The 21,924-nt window shown below is 39.1% G+C and overlaps 1 protein-coding gene and 1 pseudogene across 5 annotated transcripts in view; one reads left to right on the top strand and one right to left on the bottom strand.

Moving 5' to 3' along the window:
• Rmi1 (RecQ mediated genome instability 1) overlaps nucleotides 1–21,924 on the bottom strand; it is a 262,437-nt gene that overhangs the window by 86,256 nt on the left and 154,257 nt on the right. For 4 of the 5 annotated variants that reach the window (XR_015448776.1, XR_015448774.1, XR_015448777.1 and 1 more), the window contains exons 5-6: nucleotides 17,643–17,701; nucleotides 14,671–14,734 (exon numbers count right to left, since the gene is read on the bottom strand). Coding sequence is in view for 1 of the 5 variants with exons in the window: in XM_087204779.1 (XP_087060905.1) it covers nucleotides 4,227–5,144 (918 nt within the window). In the remaining 4 variants the exon portion in view is untranslated. Of the gene's footprint in view, nucleotides 1–321; nucleotides 12,117–14,670; nucleotides 14,735–17,642; nucleotides 17,702–18,175; nucleotides 19,260–21,924 lie in introns of those variants that run through there. The other variant, XM_087204779.1, reaches the window with a different exon arrangement.
• Nucleotides 13,417–13,915, top strand: LOC101707179 (ATP synthase mitochondrial F1 complex assembly factor 1 pseudogene; annotated as a pseudogene).

The raw sequence follows: 21,924 nt of genomic DNA, 5'->3' as shown, positions 1-21,924 counted from the left end.
GCAGGAGGATCCTGAGTCTAAGGCCAGCCTGGGATTAATAGCTAGTTCAAGGCCAATCTGGACTATATAGCAAGATCCTGTCTCAAAATAACAAATAATTAGGGCTGGGGATTTAGCTCAGTGGTGTCGCACCTGCCTCACAAGCACAAGGTCCTGAGTTCTACCTCCCAGTACCACAAAAAAAAAGAAATATATATATTATTATATACACACATACATATGCCAACATAAATATATATGCCTATATATGTGCATATATATATATATATATATATATATATATATGCCAAAAGGAGATAGAATTGTAAATCATTTCTTTTGTAAATCTTTCTTTTGGTTTATCAGTGTTTCCAGTCTTTAGTCATCACAGCAAACACAGACATTCTTCATTTAATGACCGATCTGTTTGACAGCTGTTCAGACTTACCTGCCACTTGAACTTATGTCTTTGTTTTTGTACAGTTCTGTACATTTTGTTTATAGACCTTCAATGTCTTGTTTTGTATAGTACACCTAGTTCATACAGTGCTATAATTTTTGCTGATTGTAATGTACAGTACAGCACTGTAGTTTTATGTTCCATTATACATTAAACTACTGTATGTAAGAGTTATGCAGATAAAAGTAAAGTCATCAATTTGGAGTTTCCTTTGACCATTTCTTTGTTCAGAATATTGTGCTGTACACACTATATATAGTTCCTCATTTAGCAAGCCATTTATTTAACAACTTAGTTGCTAAATAACTCAGTCGTTAAATGAGGAATTTCTGTATAGTTGACATGTCATATGAAAATGCAACAGATAAAAATGAAATGAGTAAATGGTTTTGCCAGGTATTTTAATAAAAGCATAAGGAGTAATCAAAAAATCTTCTTGCTTCCCTACAACCTAAACATATAAGAATTTATTCATTTCTCAATAAGACTTAACACACACCCATTTCTACCCAACCCTCAACAATACAGTCCACGTCAGGGCCCAGTGGTAGACTGAGAAGTAGAATGGTCAGTTTTAAGACCTGTGGTCTCTCCATCAGTGTGCCTTAACAAACGTGGCCCTCCCAGACAATTACTCCCCAATTTTCTTGTCTGGCAATGTTGCTACTGTTACTCCTGTTCCCCAGACCTTCTGGAGCTAGAAGTGGTAGAAGTGTGTGTGATGTCCTCACCATCTCTTTATAGACTGAGGAAGAACACAACCCTCCCTTGACCCCACTCTCATTCATAGTCTTAAAATTTATCCCACCAATTCAGATATTTTCTGAGTTTACTGTAGTTTACTATAGTAAGCTTCTATGTACAGTGAATTTCTGTTCACTATAAAAACAGAATTAATCACTGAACCTCTTAAGCTGATAACCTCAGCTTATGAATGAGAAAATCAAAGTTTTGTTCACTTAAAAATATATATATATTTGAGTAATATTTTATAATATGAAAAAATAAATGCTGACTTTTGACATAGACTACTTCCTTGTCTAAAAAAATCATCATAGTTTTCTTTATTACTGCTAATTTTAAGAGGTTTCTTTTTCTTCATGGATTTTTTAAATAACAAAATACAACATTGAGTTGAAAATTAAGAAAAGGTTTTGGCATTTCACATCCCAATATTTTTTCTTCCTGATTGATTCATTTTAAAATCCAAATGGCAAAGATGTTTCTTCTCTGAATAAACATGGAGCTCTGAACTGCAGAATAGTAGAAAAAGCTACATTCTCTTGATTATTGTTCATTCATTGCCAAATTAAAATGCATGCAGCCTCTCCTTCCTACCACACAAATTGAGCCTGAAACAAAGTAATAATTCTGCTTTGCTTAACAAAAATATCACCCAAATAAAGGCACAGTTTTTCTTAATGACCTAAAATATGTGTTTTTCATAAAAGAGGAAGAAATTTTAAAGGCAATGACAGCACGGTGTTTTTCCAGGCGATGGTAATTAGAAATGAATTAGGGCTTCTGAGAGAGTTAAAACAAAAAGGCCCCTGTTTACATCAACACTAACATAGCCCAGGCTTACAAACCCTCATTATCCAAGAGTCATCTCTCAACCATCTACAAATGGATGTGATTTGTAGCTGTAGCTCAACCAGAGTTTGAGATATGGGAGTTGGATGTTTTTGTTGTTTTTAACCTTAAGAGGGATTGTTTCATTATATCTAAACCAATTTCAGCATCAAAGAATAGTAACTATGCTGCATGTTCTCCTTTTATCCCTTTTAAAGATATTTTAGCATTATTCTGAGAACTCTCAAGCAATCTCATTGAGAATCCAATGTCAATCTCTGTAATTTTGAACAGAACTCATTCCTAGCATTTACTGTGGGCATTAGAGTTAATCATTTATCCAGATAAGAAAAATGATTTACAGAAATAAGCATGCATATAGAAAGTCTGACATAAGAAGGGTACAGCTCTCTGTAATGTCCTCTTCCCTCACTTACTCCTAAAGGCTTTAGTCCCTCTCCCTCCCATACTCTCAGATATCTCTCATAGTCATTGGTCCAGCCAGCTACCCAACCCCACCTACCCAACCCCAATGGAGCAACACGAAGTGATGGGTACTATTAGATATCGGAAGATGTCAGGATCCAACATGGCTGAGCTGGTAGAACAAAAGGAAAAAGCTAACCCAAAAGCTCCAACACTTGACAACTCTGGCAGTGGCAGGAAAATGGAAAGTCATGGCTGAGAAGCAGAGTGTAGAAATAGCAACCTGACTTGAGGACCATGACAGTCAGAGAAGATCCTTGGGGAGGAAACAGAGTGTATGGGAAGGTAGAGAAATCCAGGAGAGAGGACACAAGCCAGACGAGCAAAGCAGTTGAGGGACATCCAGTGGAAGAGCACAGTGCTCCCCAAATGTTATCCCACATTGTTGCTTAATAGACTGTCAGCTCATTATCTGTTTGGTTATAGGCTGATTTTACTGTTTTTCTTAGACATGAATACATTCTAGAAAGTTTTGCTTCAGCTGTTAGCTTGGAGTAGTTTTGAGTATTCAATCATCTAGAAAATCTATTTTTAACAATTTATTCCATCTTCATTCCTGCTATGGTTTGAACCTTCAATGTCCCTCGATGGCTCCTGTGTTGGAAGCTTAGTCCAGTTTGACTCTACATATTGGAAGGTAGTGGCAAGTGTAAAAGGTGGGGCCAAGCAGGAGATGTGTGCCCTTGAAGGGGCTGTGAAACTCTAGGCTTTCCTTTCTCTTTCATTTCCTAACCATGAGGAGAGAGAGAGAGAGGGAGAGGGGTGGGGGGAGAAACAGATGAAAGGAAAGAAGGATTCCTCTGCCCATCTGTTAAGGAATCTTTTCCTCCCTGAGGTGAAGTTTGTTTTTTGGTTTGTTGACAGCTTTGAGAGCACAGCTGCCCTTCTGGGTTTGCACAGGTGAGGTCCCATTTAGTGATGATGACAGCTGTGTGACCTTCTGTCACTGGAGTCTGCTCATCTTGAGGCTATCTGGGGAGAGATGGTGGCTTTCTTTCGTGGGCTTTCTCTTAAGAGGCATTAGTTAGAGGAAAGGAAATATGTGTGCCCCACTGTTGACCTAGCCCCAGTACGTTTCCTCCAAGTAGGGTCTCACCAGCAATCTGCATTTAGACGGGACACCCATTGCTTGGCTTGTTTCTGAGTTCCAGTGCAAATTATCCAGGCTCCATTCCATTTTTAGCTTCCTCTCATCTAAGCATAGGAAGATTTGAAATGGCCCTTTCCTGCCATGATATTCTTTTTGCCCCACCCATATGTGAGTAAATAATAAACTTGGAGAAGGATGTAAATGACTGTGGTGGGTGTACTGCAGCAGTCATTGTTCACTCAGGAGTAGCATTTTTTTTAAAAGCCTTGAAAATAAAATGCATTTCAGATTATCCTGTGACACAGTACAAAAATATCTCAGACAGGAAGGGCAGGAAATTGATGGAAACGCAGAGCCAATTGTGTAAGAGTCCATTCTCCATTAGTTAAAAAGTCAACCACTAAAGTATTAAATGGTACTACCAGGGAGTGGCACAGCCCATAGACTAGACACCAGTTGGATCATCTTTAATAGCCTCCACCCACATATAAAATTATTTTCTGTAATAGTCACAATTTTATTCATTTGGTTATTTAGTTTTAGTTTTTAATTATATTTTAATTTAAAAATAATATTCAAATTCCATTAGGTATTTTATTTATTACACAGAATTTGTCAAATAGCATTACATCTCACAATTCACTCCTTTATTTCACTATTCAAAATTTTGATCCTTCCTACCCAGGAGCAGGGGATGTTTGTCCATTTTCTGATATCATTGTCAATCTCTCTTTTCAGAGTGCCATAGTTTTCAGAGAAGAGGTCTTTGATTTCTTTTGTTAGGTTGATTCCTAGGTATTTCAGTTTTTTGGATGCTAATGTGAAAGGAATTGTTTGCCCTATTTCTCTCTCAGTGAGTCTGTTGTTCACGTAGAGGAAAGCTATTGATTTATGTATGTTTACATTGTATCCAGCTATTCTACTGAATTTGGTTATTAAGTCTAGAAGACTTTTGGTGGCATTCTTGGGGTCTTCTATGTGGAATATCATGTCATCTGCAAATAATGACAATTTGACTTCTTCATTTCCTATCTTTATTTCTTTTATTTCTTTCTCTTGTCTAATTCCCGTGGCTAATGTTTCCAAAACTATATTGAACAGGAGTGGTGATAATGAACGTCCTTGTCTTCCTGATTTTAGTGTGAAAGATTTCAGTTTTTGACCATTTAGTATGATATTGGCTGTTGGTTTTTCATAGATGGCTTTTATCAGTTTGAGGTAGAGACCGTCTATTCCAATTTTTTGTAGGGTTTTTATCATAAATGTGTGTTGGATTTTGTCAAATGCTTTTTCTGCATCTATGGAGATGATCATAAGGTTTTTGTCCTTGGCTCTATTGATATAATGTATTATATTGATTGATTTACATATGTTAAACCATCCCTGCATCCCTGGGATGAATCCCATTTGGTTAGGGTGTATGATCCTCTTCATGATCTTCTGCATTGTATTTGCCAGTATCTTATTAAGGATTTTTGCATCTATGTTCATTAGTGAGATTGGCCTACAGTTCTCTTTTTTGGTTGGGTCTCTCTCTGCTTTGGGCATCAAGGTCATGCTTCCTTCCAGGAATGAATTTGGAGGTATTGTTTCCCTTTCAATTTTGTTGAAGGTTTAAACAGTAGTGGCAGTAGTTCCTCTCTAAATGTCTTGTAGAATTCATCAGTGAAGCCATCAGGAACTGGGCTTTTCTTAGTTGGTAAATTCTGAATTACATTTTCAGTTTCATTGAGTGATACTGAGTTGTTTAGAATTTTTAGGTCTTCTTCGTTCAACTTTGGTAATTCATATGTGTGTAGGGATCTGTTCATTTCTTCTGTATTATCCATCTTATTGGCATATAGGTTCTCAAAGTAGGTATTGATGATACTCTGGATTTCTGCTGGGTCTGTTGTAATTTCACCCTTTTCATTCCTAATTGCATGGATTTGGACCTTTTCTTTCCTTTTTCAGATAAGGTTGGCTAAGGGTTTGTCAATTTTGTTGATTCTTTCAAAGAACCAACTCTTGGCTCCATTGATGTTTTTATATTGTTTTCTTAGTCTTCATTGCATTCATTTGTGCTCTGATCTTTGCAATTTCCTCCCTTGTATAAGCTTTGGGTTTGTCCTGCTCTTCTTTTTCTAGAAGCTTGAGGTTCAGCATCAGGTTGTTTAATTGGGCTCACTCTGTTTTCCTAATATGAGTATTCACTGCTATGAATTTCCCGTGTAAGACTGCTTTCATTGTGTCCCATAGGTACCAATATGCTGTATTGTCATTATCATTTAATTGAAGGAACTGTCTGATTTCTTCTTTAACTTCCTCTGTGACCAATTGGTTATTCAGAAATGTGTTGTTCAGTTTCCATGTGTTTATAGAATTTTTGTGGTTTCTTTTGCTATTGATCTCCAATTTCATCACACTATGATCTGATAATGTACAGGGGATAACTTCAATAACTTTGCACTTACCTAAATATTTTCTATGAGTGAGTATTTGGACTATTTTGGAGAAGGACCCATGTGCAGCTGAAAAGAGTGTATATTCTGATTTTGTGGGGTGGAACACTCTGTAAATATCTGTTAAGTTCATTTGTTCATGAGTTTGATTGAGTTCTAGTATTTCATTGCTTGTTTTTGTCTAGTTGATCTATCTATTTGTGACCATGTGGTATTGAGGTCCCCCACTACTATTGTATTAGTGCTTGTATGATTTTTCATGTCTGTTAGTATTTGTTTTATATAGCTGGGTGCACTAGTGTTTGATGTATAGACATTTATGATTGTCATCTCTTCCCATTGGATTGTTCCCTTTACAAGGATGTAGTGACCTTCTTTGTCTCTCTTAATCAGTGTAGGTTTGAAATCCACTTGATCTCCAAAGAGGATAGCTACTCCTCCTTTTTGGGGGGTTCCTGTCACATGGAGTATTGTTTTCCACCCTTTAACTTTCAGTCTATTGGCTTCTTTTTGAATTAAGTGTGTTTCTTGTATGCAGCATATTGTTGGATCTTGCTTCTTGACCCATTCTGCCAGTCTAATTCTTTTGATTGGTGAGTTGAGACCACTAACATTGATGGTTATAACTGATACGTATTGTCTTATCATTGTCATGACTTTTTCTTTTTGTTTGATTCTTCCCCTTTGCTTTTAATTTCTTGTCATGCCCAGTGGATTCATTCTGCTGGGTTTCCTGGGGTTGTGATCCTTGTTGTCTTTTCCTAGGATTTTGTCTAAAAGTTTTTGGAGTGCTGGTTTGGTATTCATGAATTTCCTAAGGTTCTCTTTGTCATGAAAGTATTTTATTTCACCATCAATTTTGAAAGATAGTTTTGCAGGGTACATCATCCTGGGTTGAAGGTTATTTTCCTTTAGGGCTTGAAATACATCACTCCAACCTCTTCTTGCCTTGAGTGTTTGTGTTGAGAAGTCTGTTGTGGTTCTGATGGGCTTTCCTTTGTATGTGATTTGTTCCTTTTTTCTAACTGCTTATAGAACTTTGTTCTTCTGTTGGGTTTCTGGAATCTTAACAATTATATGCCGATGTGTAGATTGTTTTTGATCAAGGCTATTTGGAGTCCTATATGCCTCACTTATCTGTATGTCAAATTCTTTCCCCCTGCTTGGAAAGTTTTCTGCCATCACTTCTGTGAATAGTTTTTTTCTATGTCATCTGCACTCTCTCCTGTTTCTTCATTGACTCCAATCAGTCTTAAGTTATTCTTCTTTGCATCGTCTAGCAGCTGCTGGATTGATTTCTTGTGGTCCCTTACAATTTTAAAGAATTTTTTCTTTTTCTGGTCACTAATTGCAATCTTATCTTCTATATCTGATATTCTGTCTTCACATTGGCTCATTTTGCTGCATAGACTTTCAATGGAGTTTTTAATCTAGAAATCTGTTTGCATCTATTTTACAGATTCCATTTGTTTCCTATGTTGGAATTCCATCGTGTTCCTAAGCTCCTCTATTTTTTTTCTGTGTCCTCTAGATTTATTAATCATGTCTTGAAGTATGGGCCCAATCTCTGCTGTTTTGTGAGAAATCATTTCTGATTTCATATTTTCCAGATCCTCTTTCATTGCTAGTTCAGGGAGTCCAGGTGGTTGAGTATCAGAATGTTTCATCTCATTTCCCTTTGGGTTGCTGAATGTGACCTGGAAGTCTTGTTCTGAGGCTTGTTTTGAGTCTTCTCATTTCAATGGGGGGGGGGGGGTGCTGGCACCCATGTGTCTCACCTCCTCTGCACTGGGACCTGTAGCACACCTACTCGGAAGCCTCCTTCACTCTGGGAGCTGCCAGGGGTTTGTTGTTGTTGTCGTTGTTGTTGTTTTGGGCTTTTTTATACCGGGGATTGAACTTGGGACCTTGTGTTTGTGCAGCAGGCAGCAGAACCACTGAGCTAAATCCCCAGCCCTCAACTTGCTGTTTTTAATTCACAATATTACAGATTATGAATATAGTATCATTGAAGAAATGGCTTCTTTGATACCATTAAAATACAGCTAAATCTCTTCATTTGTATGAAGCAGTAAAAATAACAGTGATTTTCTTCAAACTTTGTCAACATATCTGGTGTAGCCATAGTGGTTTACTGTGATTGTTGGTAAATAAGAGGGATTTAAACTGGATGTGGTGGCACATGCCTATAATTCCAGCACTCAGGAGGCTGAGGCAGGAGGATCTCTTTAATTTCGAGGTTAGCCTACATAATGAATTCAAGGCCAGGCTGAACTACAGAGTGAAACCCTGTCTCAAAAAAAAGAAAAGAGGGATTTATAAATTAATGAGATGACAAAATTGTCTCTGGCAAATAACATTTAATAAAGTAGTACTGCATCATACATCCAGGAAACTCAAACTTTAAAAATGGATGTAATGAGAGCTAGGTGTGGTGATACATGCCTATAATCCTAGTACTCAGGAGGCTGAGGCAGGAGAATCACCATGAGTTCAAATAATGAGTTCAAGACTAGCCTGAACTATGTAGGGAGACCCTGTCTCAAAAACAACAACAAAAAGATGTTATGCAAATCATCATTAAAGCTCTGAATTTCATGAGGTCCTAGAGATCGAATCATCATGAATTCCACAAGTTCCTTAAGAGTAAGGATGCTGATTATGGGGGCATCACTTACTTTTCTGAAGTGAGGTGGCCAAGTTGGAGTAAAATGCTGAAAAGATTTTGTGAATTGTGAAATGATACCATCATTTATGGAATCAAAGGAACCTGAAGATGAAAAATTCCTCACCAGTTTTGCAATTTTTTATTTGACTACTCATTTAAAAGGGATAAATATGTCATCAAGGTGAAAGTCAATTTATTTGTGCTATATTTCAATACTGTGTACAATACTATGTACAATACAGTTACAAAATGGAGGGAGGAATGGGGAAAAAGGGCGGGCTATACCATGTACAGGTGCAAGTTCCCAATGATGAGTGTTATCATTATGTATGCCTAAACGGTACCAATAAAGGGTTTGCTATAAAAAAAATTTTTTTTAAATGGCTAGATGACAGGGGCTCTAACCTCATCAACAGCTGAACCTATATTAACTTATTAATGAATCCACATGGTAATGGTTTGGGGGTTGGTGCTTTGTTGCAAAAGAGAGCTTTCTCTTTGTTTCCATGCCATTATGATGTGAGCAGCTTTGCCCTATCTTGCTCTCCCCACCATGTTCCTCTTTGCTACAGACCCACAGTGATAATGCCAAGCTACATGGAACTTTGAAACCATGAATCAAATGAAATATTTTCTTCTTTTAAACTGTTTCTTAGGTATTTTGTCACAACAATGGAACACTAACATAGCCATTTACTTGATATATGTACTTTTTCATGGAATAGAAGCACAGAAAATATTCTCTCTGCTTGTATTAATATATTCAAACAATGTATGACTATACTGAAACAAAGGTTCAATATCAAGAGACAGTGGCATACATAGTCACAATCTATCTTTAAAAGGGGAAACCCGCTAAGATTTCTTTTAGTAAATGTAGGGAACAGGGGAAGGGGACATTACTAGAACCTCTGCAGTAAGTGCTAGTCTCCTGCGAGCCACGGCAGCACACGGCGAATTACAGGAAAGGTAGACAAATGAGAAGAAGCTGAGCTTTGAGTCTGATCAGTGCTGCTCTGGGCAGCAAAGACAAAAGCCCCCCTAGATTGCAGCACCTTTTATTCAGTCCATGGGGAAACAGATGTAACAAGTGAAATATAGAGTTTATTACTTCACATTGGGATAAACAAGGTGTAACAAAAGACTGGGGGGCAGTGGAAATCTAAGAACAATGAGGAACTAAGCAGATGAAGATTTGGTTCCTCCCTGGCCTCTCCCAAAGGTGTGGTCTTGTCCTGGAGATTACAGCGTCAGGGGATCACAGAGGTCTCAGTTGTGACCCGAGGCCAAAATGCAGTTATGTCTGGAATGTCCTAGCTGGGCTGTAGGCAGGAGAACTAGGCCTACTCAAATGATTTTTCCCTAGAATTATGTAGCTTTGCTCCCAACAAGTAAAAACCTTGTAGAAAACAAATCTTGGGCAATAAGACCAGCACAATTTTTCAAGTCACCAAAAATCTTATTATTCAGAAAAAGCTCACTGACTTTTCATTAATCTGGATGTGTGTGTATGCGTGTGTGTGCGTGTGCTAGCAAAAGAATGGGTGAGTGCCTAAAGAGCATGGTTTCACACAAATGGAATCCTAACATAGGTGCTATTTAAAACATTAACTAGGGCTGGGGATTTAGCTCAGTGGTTCCACCACCTGCTTCACAAGTGCAAGGACCTGAGTTCGATCCCTGTTACAAATAAATAAATAAATAAATAAATAAAACATTAACTTAAAAGTCCTTCTGTTAAACAGGAAAAAAAAAAAAGAAATTAAGTTAAGCTGCTCTTTTTAAACCAGAAGGAATATTATTTACTAAAACCTGAAAGAAAAAAAGATATAAAATCCCCCAATATGTTGAAAGCAACTTGTGTTTGTTAAAAGTAAATCCCACATAAAATACCAATTAATTCAGCAATGAGTGCTGAAAAACTGTTACTGCTTTCCTTTCTTCCTATTGTCCCATTTTTTTATTTTAGACCATTTCTTACTGTCAACATTATAACATTCACATACTCCTACCCATATTTGTTTAATTTCAGTCCTGTATTTAAATGGATTCCATGGTCACCAGGTCCTTTGCAATGGCTTTTCTTTTTTCAGAGTTCCCTTATTTTATCCATGTGCATATCTTGCATGGCTGCAATTCATCACCACTTACATTTTCAAGTATGACTCAGGTCTTCTATCTTTGAAAGGAGATGCCTCTGCTTGTTACATTTGAATGATAACTTGCCTTATTATAACATTTGGGGACTTTGCATTCTTTCACAGACATTACAACAGATTCTTTTCTAGAATGTAACACTGATGTGGAGCAGTCTCTAGTCAACCTGATATCTTCCTTGAAAAGAATTGCGTTTTCCTACCTGGATGAATGAGCAATTCCTTCTTTACCCTTGAACTAAATAATCAAGAAAAGATTCCGTGTTGAACACTAACAATTTTTCTTTGAAACTATTCAGGCAACTTTCTTCTTCCTGTGTCTTCCAAGAGTTGGAATCCTCTATTTGATGGGCTGAGTCCTCTAAGTACACCAGTTCTTGTATGTTTGATTATTTTTGTTTACCTTTCAATATTTATTCAGTTTCTCCTAAGTACTTTAATCTTGTTTTCTTCTGTGAGCATTGTGATTATTTCAAGACTGTTCTCTGTCAGAAGAACAATTTTCTGCCATGCCTGTCCTTGTCCTCAATAGAAGAGATACAAATGTGGGCCTGTACGGTATCATGCTGTCAGTCCCCTGGGCTCCTCGGGTCTTTCATACTCTTCTCCTGTTCCATTTGGCCATCCCACGTCTGAGTTCTTATTTTTTGAATTCATGTTCTTATTAAATTCTTTTATTGAATGATGTTCTGAGATATAGTTTCTTCTAGGCTGGGTGTTCACATTTTACATGCTATTTTTTTTCTTTCTTCCTCTCTTTTTGGGGGAGAAGCATGGTGTGTCTGTGCAGGCTGCCCTCTAATATAATGTCAATGAATTCTCCCTGGCTTTCTTCTCACTTTAGCTCCAAGCTAGAGGTTAAAGATGTTGTGTTGTGTACATGCTTTTTGTACCCCCATAGTCCTGGGAGTGACTGGGAATGGTCTGCTAAATTGTCAGCTTTTTTTGAAAGAACTGAGCTGTTCTCCATCTGCCAAGCTTGGTCCCATGTACCATTCCTAGGTTTATACCACTGAGGTGGAAATACCCCCTGATAGGGGATGTCCTTCTGCTACAAATAGATTCCAGGTTCACATGGAGCACAGAACCTACATTCTATAAGGAAATGTCAGCCCTGTCCTTGACATCCTCTGTTTCATTGATCATCTCTCCTTTACAGCCATTCCAATGCTTCTAATCCAAAAGAAGAACATAGGGCTGGGGATTTAGCTCAGGTCAGCAGCATAGCACCTGCCTGGTAAACTCGAGGCCCTGAGTTCAACTCCTGGTACCAAAAGAAAACAGAAAAAAAGAGGAAAATAAAGGTTACTCATGACTGGAAGCCCTGATGGTTAATGGCTGATGGGTGTGCTGTGAAAAGATGGGAGGAAGAACTTTCAAAGCACCTCCCTCCTGTATTTTCACACCTGTTCCTGGTTCCTAGAAAAGCCTGGCATATGTAACTTCTGTGGGCTGCCCTCTCAGAACTAAATCTGTTTCTTTCTCTCTGTATTAAGTAGTGACACTTTTCACAAGAATTCTTAATATTTTGCTAAGTCATCTTCTTTTCAAAGCACTGCTTGTGAGGATGTGGACAGTGTTAATAGTGAAGTACTCAGAACCAACTTCCTACTGGGTCTGGGTTTCCAAAGCGACCCTCAAGTTTGATAATTTGTTGGAAGGACTCACAGGACCTAGCATATATTCTTACTCACAGCTCACACTGATTACAGTGAAAAGATGCATAGCAAAATCAGCCACAGGAAAAGGCACACAAGGCAAAGTCTGGAAGAAACAAGAAATAAGGTCCAAGTATTGTCTCCTGGGTTGGTCCCATGGGCACAGTGTCTTAATGACTAACCACAGTCCCTGAAATTCCAGGCACCATAAAGGAAAGCAGGTATTTAGCATATACCACATTATTTACACAGGAAGCTAAACTTATTGTTTAGGGAAACTTTTATACCAATATAGGGGAAATGTTACCAGCCCAGTTCCCAGATACCAACAATGGCCAACCTCAGAAACAGGTCTTTCTAAGGACAGCAGTCTTGCGCCTGCCAAGCTTTCCTGTACACATATTTTGGTCCTACTTCTCAAAATTTGGCATATGATGTGCACATGGGTGCTGGGATCACTTAAACTTTAATGTCCCCACTATTTCCTCCACTTACTCTTCCTTACCAAAATAGTGTTGGGGGGCAGCAATGGAACAGACAAGAGGCCATGGTGGAGAAGGAGGTGGAGAGCAATGGCGCTGTCCTGGGGACTGCAGGTGGATCCTGCGTGTGGCCATGTACAGCGAGGCCTGAGCACGGTGCCAGCTTGCTGCACTCACTTGGCCTGCACAGCTGTGGTGTCCCCCTCGAGCCAAGGAGGCTGCAGTCTGAGCTGAGCTGAAGGCCACTCCCTTGCTTTTGCCCCAGCTGTGGGACGAGATCCAGCTGAGCTGCCTAGCTGACCCAGCTGCGTCCAGCATGGAGAAGCAGCCAGTGAGCACTTGAGGTAAGGTGATTTTACCACATGTGAGGAGTGGAAGATAGATGCTTGGGGAAACAGCCTTGGAGCGAAAGATTCATCAAGGACAAGATTTGGTGGCAGTGACATGCAGCAAAAGATAATCTATGCAGTTATTCCTAGAGAGAAGTTTGGTTTGATCTGGAACCGGGCTCATTCCTGTCCAGCATTTCTGTGTGCACTGCCAAGAAGGGAAGGGTATGAGTTCTTTGTAGGATAATGGACAGGCCCTGAACTCCGCTACACTGCACTTACAATATCCAGGCCCTAGAGGGATGCTATAGCTGGCCAGCTGACTTTCTATGGCTTCCCTGAATTAAGGAAGAAAGAGGCTTAGCGCTGATGACAGAGGACATGGACTCCACATTTCTGAATGTTGCTGAGGTACAGTGCATCATCGGTCAAATTCAGCTCTTCTATGCCACTGCTCATAAAGATACCCATGGCTTAGTGGAGACCTTTAACTTCAGACCACACGAGCTCAAATATATGTCTGTCATCACTGAGTTGGAGCAAAACAGACTTGGAGCAGAACCAAAATGTTTCCAGAACCAAGATAAGACTTAGAATGCAATGTAAAGGTTGGCCCTGCAGAGTCAGTTTGGCTCTGGATAGTCTAAAGCCCACCCTCTCTTTGAACTCAAGAGCTCAGTGTCTCTAATAAGCAGTCTGTAATGAGTTGTCCTGTGTGCAGATTGCAAGAAGTGATCACAGAGATGAGCCTTAAAACTTGATATTCAGGAACAAAGTTACCCAAGTATTCTTAATTACCTCTCAGAGATTTCCTTTTAGATGTTTCTGGTCAAGAGACCACCAGGAATTTCCAGGACAGTTCACTTGATTTTACACAGTGTACGCAGTGCAATTACATTCTGGCCATTTTGATCTCATGACTTCCAGCTCTATACTTCTATGAACTTGTGACAGGATAATAACTTTGAAGATCTGCTGTAGTTATATGTGGACTTTATGAAATCTTCCCATGTGCCAATCAACTGGCCAAAGGAATAACCCCTGTATCCTATTTAGACTCTAAAACAACCATACATTCCCATCAGGATAAAGACTTCACCTAGATGTCCCCAGAGTTATCTTTAGTGTAGCTGGTTTTGGGTGTCAACAAATTTCAGATAGAGTTGTATAAACAGGTACAGTCCTACATATTATTGAACTATATTTTATGGCACCTACTCCTCCAACTCTTGCCTTTTAGAAGTTGTGTGTTTGGAGGGGGTAAATCAGTGCAGTGTAAACAAAACATTTTTCTAAGAAATAAAAGAGGGCTCAGGAAAACCTACTAAGCTGTGATATGGAGGCCTTACCATTTAACTCTCTTAATTCCGTCTCCACAATGTCTCCATGTTCATTCACTCACATTGTCTTGGCCTAAAGAGAAAGACAATGAAAGCAACACAGTTGAAGTGCTTTTTTTTTTTTTGTACTGGGGATCAAACTCGGGTCCTTGCGCTTGCGAGGCAGGCTTTGTAAAGTACATTTTTAAGATTTGTAAATTCTCCAGCTCCAAATAGGTGAAATAAATTTTAGCTAAATGTAAAGCTTTTTTGAAATCTTGAACATCCTGAAATCTAAAGTTGACATGAAATTTCTAGATAGTCAGATATGCCATAATATGCATCAATATCACCTCAATGACCTCTCCACATGCTTATTAAAATTTTATTATTTGAATAGCTAATATGTTGAATCCAAGAGAAAAATTTTAAAAAGAGTTCAAATGTTCCTTTTTTAAAATCAGGAGGATATATACCATGTTTCAACACTTCCTGCTCACTTAATTGACTCAGAATATTTACATTCCATTTTCTTGTCCACAAAATAACATGAGATGTACTTATGAAAAGAAGCCTGTCCCTGTAAATCATTGTCTACATAGTTTAACAGAATCCTATCCTCAAAATGAGTGTGATAATTCTACTCTTGATACCAATATGGTATGGGGAAAGATTAATAAATCTGCCAGGTACAAGTAGAGAAAATATTTCATTTATGATATCTAAATGGTAGAGATCAAACAGACATGAATAGAGCAGATCATGCATGCCAGTATCTGAATAAGATGAAAATGTATGTATATGTACACAGGTTATACCAGCGATCTCAAATCGTAAGGTAAGATGCTAACACTGAAACAAAACTTAATGTATTTTCCATAGTAAAGAACTAGGTTTAGGCCCCTTACCACACTGTCCATGTTGCTATCTCCATAAACTACTCCACTACTCCAAACTACACCAAACAGTCTTCTGTTCGCTGTTATATGAGTCACTGGATCCCAGACACACACAGCACCAAAGACAAAAAGGCTGAATAACTGATTTTTACCAGAAAAAGGAAAAGTGGCCCGGCTTGAATATCCTCTTCCTTTTTCCTACAAATTGAAACTCCTGCCCTAAACAAGCTATTTCCAAACACGTGAGAAATGGGCAAAACAGAACAGGAATTGAAGCATCCCAAGACCTGCTTTGGTCACATAATGACACCCACAAAGTTCCCAGGACCCAGACAGTAATCAGCATGCTATGACGCCCTTGCTCCTATTAAACACATTTTCTCCTAACTAGTAGTGATAAAATGAATGTAACTACAATGGGCATCTCCCTGTTTTCCTTTGCCCTCCCTTTTTCCCCTTCCTCTTTTTACTTCTTTCTTCCAAGCTTAGACAGTCATAGAAAGTGGGTTGCTTTGGTTACCATTAAATCAATGTCACCTCATATCCTTTCACAAGTATAAAATTAATTCAGAGTGTTTCTGATGGTAGCAACTGTACCCCAGCCCTGATCAAACCTAATTACAATTTGATGCAGGGTCCCTGTCATTGTTGCCTGTAGGTAATAGAGCCTGTATTTCAGCCATCAGTGCCTGGTTAATGAATAGAAGCAATGAGAGGCCTACACATTGTCTCTGGTGACCCCTTCTGCATCCCATTGTGGACTGCATTGATCAGCACACCAAGATGGGCTATTATCCATTATTTCATCTTACAATTAGCGAGCACCTGGCACACGGGCAGTCAGGAGCTCTTTACTTTCCATTTGTATCCTTGTGAGCCCCCAACACTGACACATTATAGTACACCAATTTCCCTTCATTAAAGAAAGAAATAGTAAGGAACGGGCTGGGGAAGGTTTAAGGATTTGCTGTTACTAAGTCTCCTCTCTGTTTGCAAGAAGCAGATATTAACAAAAGCCCTGCAAATGTTAGACATGGCTTTGAAAGACCTAGACTTTTAAACATTCTCCTTTTATTTTTAAAAGGTCTTACAGACCAAGGAGTTCCCCACCAACTCCCTCATTCTGGTATGCTTCCAGATGAGCAAGACCATGAGGACTTACTCAGCATTCAGAAAAGGCAAACTGATTGTTGCATTTTGCTAAGTCCTGGCCAAGGACTTAACCTGCTTCTCTTCTGACATTACAAACCTTTATTTCCAGAACTCAGCCCACTTTAAGGAAAAAGGACTGCTTGTCTTTGGTGGCAAATATATTTCAGAGTTTTAAAAATCTTTACATGAATCAGTTATGATCATTCTTTTGTAGGGATAAAAATTGAATAAAGATTTTTTCCCAACAACAGTTAACAGGCAAGTTTTGAGCCTTCAAGACAGAGGACTTCTATTTTCCAGATGGCGCTGGGCACTATGACAACAGTTCAGAGGCTGGGGAGGAAGCTGAGTCTGAAAGTGGGGTCACAGGTTAAGGAATGCTGTGGCCTTGGGGACTTCAGATAGGATTTTGCCAGTTTGAGCCTGTAGGGCCAGCTCACCTGGAATTCTAAGAAGCCCTGAAAAAACTTTCTAGCCAGACCCACCAGACCTTCTTAAGAGGATGCACTGAATTCACAGGTCTCAAGTAGAATGGCCCATGGCTAAGGGCTGTTTCTGCACCAGAAATAGAGCCCAGCCCCCGCCCCGCAGTCCCTCACCAGCAGCTCGTATTTCTCTTTACCTCACCTCTTTCCAGCACCCAAAAAACAAGATAACCAAAACAAAACAAAAATGAATAGTTTGTCTTCCAAGAAGTGTTTGTGCTAACTCAAGTTTACAATTACGAGGATGAAAGAAGAGAAATTCTCAAGGAAGCTCAAGTTGGCCCTTGAGGATTTCCTCACATAATACAAATGTGGGTGAATCAGTTAGGCAAAGTCAAAAACTACAGATTCCACACCATTAAACTGTCATCACAGGATGTTTTTGTTTTATGCAGTACTGGGAATTTACATGCGTTAAGAGAAGCGACAGCAGTCATCAGATCTACTTCATTCACATACTCCTTACCTTCTCAACAAGGACTTCTGTTCTCTTCATGGCTGATCAGGTATCTTGGAACCAAGTCACTAATGAGGGAGAACAAGTCATGGAACCTCAGGTCAGAAATAGATCTTAAGAAACCAAGAAGCAAGGTCATTGTGCAGAACCTGGAATTGCTACTGCAATGAAGGTATATCATGTGAGAATCCCTCACATGTGAAATGGGTGTGGGGATTATTTGATAATGTAGAAAGATAGTAAATGAAAAAACTTAAGATGCAAAATTATACATATAGTGTGTGTGTGTGTGTGTGAGAACAACTGCAAGGAAATACATCAAATTGCTAATAATGACCATGACTAGGTAGTGGAATTATGAGAAATATTCATCTTCAATGTGCTACTCTTTATTTTTTGAATTTAAATTTATCCAAGGAATACAAGAATGAGTAGGTTTTACTCTCATAATCTAAAAATAAATAAACTTTTAAAATAAAGTCATAAATCTCTCAGTCCTAGACAGAAATATACCCACATCATTCCATACATAGTTGCCTTACCTACTGCTCTTTTCAGACCCAGTTAAGAAAAACTTCTAGATTTAGACAGTTGCCATTTATGTCAAACCCATGTTGTCCCTGTTGAAATTGAAACCTGTATCCTTCATGGACTCAGAGCAGCTGCTTGCTTACTTCCTGAAAGGGTTGTCCATAATGCCACTCAGGCTGCTGGTGTCTATTTAAGTCTCTTGGGAAGGAAATGCATGAACCGTCAGGAAGTGCCTGGGGAGGGGAGCTAGTGATTATTATCAACAGAAAGGAATGAGTTCTGGCTTCTGGGAGGGAGTGCTTTTGAGACTCAAGGAGAGCATTTTCCAGATAAAAGTCTATCCAACAGAGTTTTGGAAGCAATGTATGAAGACATTTGCCTAAAATTCTCAACAAATACACATTGCATGGTGGGATAGTTAAGCTCAACAGTCAACTTGATTGGCTTTGGAGCAGCCTACAGGATTTGTCAAGCACACTTCTGGATGTGTCTGGATGGGTCATAAGGTATAACCTTAGGGTCTCTATCTGATCCTTGGCTTCCTCCTTTCTGGTGCTCATCCTGACCTGCTGTGCTTCACAGCCACTGTGAGTGAGCAGTTTCCTCCACCATGCCCTGCCACTATGTTGTAGCTACCTTGGAGCAACCAACTGTGGACTGAAACTGTGAGCCAAACAAACCTCTCCTGCTTGAAGTTGTGGGTGTTAGATATTGTGTCTCAGAGGTGGGAAAACTGACCAATACACATGACAATCATCTCAATCTTATAAAGCAATCATAAAGGAATGCATCTTAAAAAAAATACAATGGCCAGGGCTGCCTTCCCTTACAGGGACTAGACAATGAAAGCTAAGGTTGTAGCTGAAGTATCTCTTTCATCTGTCATTTCTTCTTCCTTCCCATTGCCTGGACACCCCTCATTCTAATTAATCTCCTTGCTGCCCATCCTGGGGTCCTGGTTTTAACTAAAATTTCAACAAGAAGTTACTATAGTTAAAAAACAAACCAACAATCTTAGCTTCCTTATCTGTAAATAAACCTAAAAATAGATGTTCTAAAGCATTCAGAGCCTATTCCCACTTCCCAGTAGCCAAGGCTGTCCACACCCATTCAACACATCTCTCAACAACACTAACAGTCTGATTTTATTTGAGTTTATCAGGCTTCATTCCAGCATTCAGCACACAGGAAGTTAGGTAGGAAATGTTTATCTGAGGAATAGAATTGTGAGTTCTTTTGGTGATGGTAAACCCCTTGCACACTCCCCATCCCATATTTTGCAAATACAAGGAATTCAATTACATTAAACAGTTTAAGTTTTCTGGTCTTGTATCTATTATATATTCAATCACAACAAATAAAAAAGTATGGTGGTGCATCCCTATGATCCCAGCACTCTAGGAGACTGAGGCAATCACAGGTTCAAGCCCAGCCTGGGCAAGTTAGAGACATAGTGAGACTCTATCTCAAAATTTTAGAAAAAATGTATTAAAATGGCTGGGGATGTAGCTCAGTTCGAAGGCCCTGAGTTCAATCCCCACTCCCCCCAAGAAAATCCAACTAGGCAAATCCTTGATGCCCAGGCCTCAAAGATAAAGTAGTGAGTAAAATAAAGGTAGTTCCCTGTTTTCATAAAGCTTACCCTGTAATGGGAAGTGATGGAATGACTAATGATTAACTACCACGTACTTGATTTTTTAATTAGTTGTTAAAATGTTCATTTGGAGCCATGTGTGGTGGCACACATCTATAATCCCACTTACTCAGGAGGCTAAGACAGGAGGATCAAGAATTCAAGGCCAGCCCGGGCAATTTAAAGAGACCCTGTCTCAAAACAAATAAATAAATAGGACCAGAGATGTAGCTCAGAGCTCCCTGAGTTCAATCCCTAGTACTACAAATAATAATAATAATAATAACAACAACAACAATAATGTTCTTTTGGATACCAATAAGTGGTATTGTTACCAAGTAGCTTCTTCTAAAAGTGGCTTGCTAAATAAACACTGCCCACCTCTCCTTCTGGAATTAGACTCCAGGTTCTTCTCACCCCTAACAAAGATTGAACAAAATGAGCAAAAAGCTGTGGCAAAGCTTATTTGAAAAAGTATAAGTGAAAAGGGAAAGACAAACTGGCTCTGCAGAGCAAGCTTGGGTTGAGTGAAAGAGGAAACCTGCAAGAATTTCTATATACGGGTCCTGAGAGGTGCTGCCGGGATTCCACACCTCAGGCTGACATCAGATCTTGACCATCCTATCCTATTGAAAACTGCTCAAGTTCTTGTGTGAAGTCCAGGTGCATGGCTCTGGCAACTGTTCTGCACACATGTTCTGGGATCGTGTAATTAACAGATCAGACCCCAGATCACTTCCCCAGTCAGCTTTCCCACACCCTAATCTCCTGTCTCAGTATAAAGAAAATAAAAGTGAGTTATATGGTACAGAAAGGGCAGTGGTGTTGATGAGTGAAAAATCTCTGAGGAGGCAGTATTCGAACTAAACCCTAAAGGCTGAGGCCTACCGAATGCTAATTCATATTGTAGATTCTCTACATTTGCAACTTTTTAATTGAGAAAAGTATACCTAGAATAAAATGTATATACCTTAAGTTTACAATAATGAGTTTTTCTAAATGCATTTCCTGTATGAATACTCACCACTGCCAAGATATCAAACACTTGTTACCCCAGAAAGTTATTTTTTTCCAAGACTTTGGGGTTTAGCAAATAAGAAGTTTGCCTCCAAGTATCCACAGGTGTTGGTTCCAGAACTCCCTTATATGACAGGGAAAAATAACTTCCAACCTGCTAGATGTCTGATGCACCTGGCTCATGTCTCCCAAATATGGAAGAATGAATTTTGAGGAATGGGGTAAAGCGTAGGAAAGGTTTATGGAGAGAAAGCTCCTGAGAGGCAATAGGGGTTCCCAAAAGGAGTTGCTACAGACGCTCTTCATGTGATATTTTGTACAGCAAAATCACAATATTAGAAGTGATGGATCAAACCACAATCAACCAATAGGATTACAGGTATAGGCACTCAACTAATATTGTTCCTATAGAGACATAAGACATGCACCAAGGGTGCAAGGCAAGTATCATTAACATGAGTGTATCTGTAACTTCTAGCATAGAAAGAACAAGGGACAGGGACAGAAAGGAATGGGTGGTGGGTCCAAATGTTCTGGTTACCCACTGATGCCTACCTGGATTTACTGGACCAGCTGGTGCTGATTACAGTATAATCTCAAGCTGCTGTGATCTCTTAGGGAGGTTCAAAGGCCTGCCTGTTGCATTTCCATCTTGAGGCCTGGTCTCCAGCCACAGTTTTGAGATACTCTCATCTTCTACACTGACTCTCTTTAGGGCCCATCCCAGTCTGGCTGCCTATTAATTTCTATCTAACTTAGTTGTCTATAATACCTACATACTAAAATCTGTGGATGTTCAAATCTCATATATGAAATGTTGTAGCATCAGCATGGCCTCCCATACTCTTTAAATCATCCCAAGATTACTTATCTAAAGCAGTGTGTGCAGTATGTGAATTGTTACTATACTGTATTGTTTAACAAATAATGACACAAAACATTTGAGAACTTCACTAAAGTACCCTTTTTTCCAAACATTTTCTATCCCTAGTTGGTTAAATCCATGGATTCAGAAACTACAGATACAGAGGGCCAACTGTATATTTAATGTGATATTGTGAGTACCACAGAAGTTCTTATGTCTACTTCCAAGTCATTCCCCAACCAACC

Source organism: Heterocephalus glaber, unplaced genomic scaffold, assembly GCF_053883595.1.
Source record: "Heterocephalus glaber isolate CG9 unplaced genomic scaffold, H.glaber_assembly_v1.0 deba00000546, whole genome shotgun sequence".
Lineage (NCBI taxonomy): Eukaryota > Metazoa > Chordata > Mammalia > Rodentia > Bathyergidae > Heterocephalus > Heterocephalus glaber.
Note: the sequence above shows the minus strand (reverse complement) of the source record. Positions and strands in the feature narration are given on the sequence as shown.